This window comes from Trichechus manatus, unplaced genomic scaffold (genome assembly GCF_000243295.1).
Source record: "Trichechus manatus latirostris isolate Lorelei unplaced genomic scaffold, TriManLat1.0 scaffold00146, whole genome shotgun sequence".
Lineage (NCBI taxonomy): Eukaryota > Metazoa > Chordata > Mammalia > Sirenia > Trichechidae > Trichechus > Trichechus manatus.
Window position 1 is genome coordinate 6,984,441 of NW_004444082.1, and position 1,910 is coordinate 6,986,350.

A 1,910-nucleotide genomic window follows, 5' to 3' on the forward strand; every position below is an offset into this window, starting at 1 on the left:
ACTGATAATTGGGGTTTGGGTCCTGAAGGCTGAGCTCACACTCGCCATGTTCCCAGTGCAGTCTGACTCACTGGTCTGCATGGTCCTTGACTGTGTTCCTGTTGGGGATAAAGCAGTGATGAAAAGCCTAATTCCTGGCTTTGACCTGCTTACACCTTGACTGCCTAGAGCAGCCTGGTGAGGTGCCCAGGGCTTGAGAATGGGTGGATGAGCTTGTTGCTCGGTTTATGCTTGTGTGGTCAGCACTCCAGTGACACAGCCTCTGTCCCCCCTCTTGTCCTCAGGTGGGCCTCTTGATCTCATGTCTTGCAGAGTGGTTGCTGCGGGCACCCAGGAAATGGCAGTGCTCATAGCTCAGGCCTTACAAACTATTAACTATGGACGGGACGATGGGAAATGAAAAGGAGCAGATGACAGAAAGAGAAACGCTGACCCAAGGAAGAGCCGGCCTGTCTGGAATACTGGGACTCGAGATGGATCCTCTCCTTTAACCGCTTGTTCTCAGCATCAGATGTCTGATGTGTTCCTGCTGCCCCAAAGGGAGATGCTTTGCTAAAGCATGTGGCTTCTTTGTAATCTATGGATTGGGTGTGTAGCTGGTTTCTCTCTGTAATCAGGTCGATACACGTTCTTCTGTTGGGGCCAAAACCCAGCTCTCCTATGGCATCGTATTTATAATTCAGTCTTGGTATTTTTTTCTGGAATGCAAATCTCAGGTAATAAGGCTTTAGAACAGTTAATAAAGTGGGTTCGTTCTCAGGCCTGCCCCCATGATGCTTCAGAAGGCAATAAATCAAAGTAGCTGATCCGTGTCCCTACCGTGCCTGTGTTGCCCCACCAGCCTGCAGGGTCCATGGTTAGGTTCACTAGGAAGGTTTGCGTATTTAACCCAGGGTGACAGTGTTCCTTCCTCTTTAGCTCATGCCTTCGATAGGCACTGTGAAAGCTACTTCAGTGATTAACATACTAGTATCCAAATTCAGCGTATGGGACAGACTACAGAAAACCGAACAGCTCAGAAACGGACCTCTGAGTGCCAGTGTTTTTGTGGTCAGCTCACGAGGAGAAATTCTAATCAGTATGAACTGACTTGCCAGGTATCTTTTCTAAAGTTTTGAATCGGGAAAGTCAGTCTTAAGACAGAGAGGAAATTCCAACTTATTTCCAAACTCTTCTCTCATATTCCTGACTTTTCATTCCTAATTTCATATCATCAACAACAAATTCGGAATATTTGAAAGTGTCCCTATATTGGCTGTCTCTGGCCTCGGTGTTCCCCCTGGGCGGCTTTGAGAACCAGGGTCACTTGTGAGCCCAGCTGTGAGCCTTGGCACCAAGCTTAGTGCATGTCGAGAATAGCTTTTGAAACAGGTGCTTGATAAACAAGAGCCTCTGCCCTCTGGGGATATTTGACCAGCTGAGGTTGGTGGATGTCCCAGTGGACTAGCACCCACTCCTTCTCAGGCTTCATCTGCTTATCTACCACACAGGACCCTGACCTGCCTGAGACAGCTTTGAATTGGGCCACATTCTGCCTGGTGAGGAGTGACTTGCTGGGGGTACCACTGGTGCCATTAGTGCCTTAAACTTTTCAAGGAGCCTAGAAGGTTCTTTCCAAGCGCCTACCTTGCTCTGTGGGAGCGGTTTCATGTGTTACTGTTTCTGGAGCCTCTGGAGCCACAGGCAGAGAAGACATCATCGTCATACTCAGTTTATAGTTCAAGAGTGGAAAACACCAGGACACTTATAGCTGGTATTTTAGTCATTCTTCCAGCAAAATGGTTATATATACATTGTGTGTGTGTACTATGTTCAAATTCATTTTGGACAATGAAAATATGTAAGCACTTAGCTAAGGTTTTCTGAATGAGGTGAGTTTTAACAGAAATTTTGAAGAATATTAACTATAT

General features: G+C 46.7%; 1 protein-coding gene across 1 annotated transcript in view; it reads left to right on the top strand.

Moving 5' to 3' along the window:
* The window catches only part of IMPA2 (inositol monophosphatase 2), a 76,254-nt gene extending 74,379 nt beyond the window's left edge, over nucleotides 1-1,875 (top strand). The window contains exon 8 of the mRNA XM_004385809.2: nucleotides 285-1,875. Coding sequence (XP_004385866.1) covers nucleotides 285-400 — 116 coding nt within the window. The 3' untranslated portion in view covers nucleotides 401-1,875. The remainder of the gene's footprint in view (nucleotides 1-284) is intronic.
* The last annotated feature ends 35 nt before the right edge of the window (nucleotides 1,876-1,910 follow it).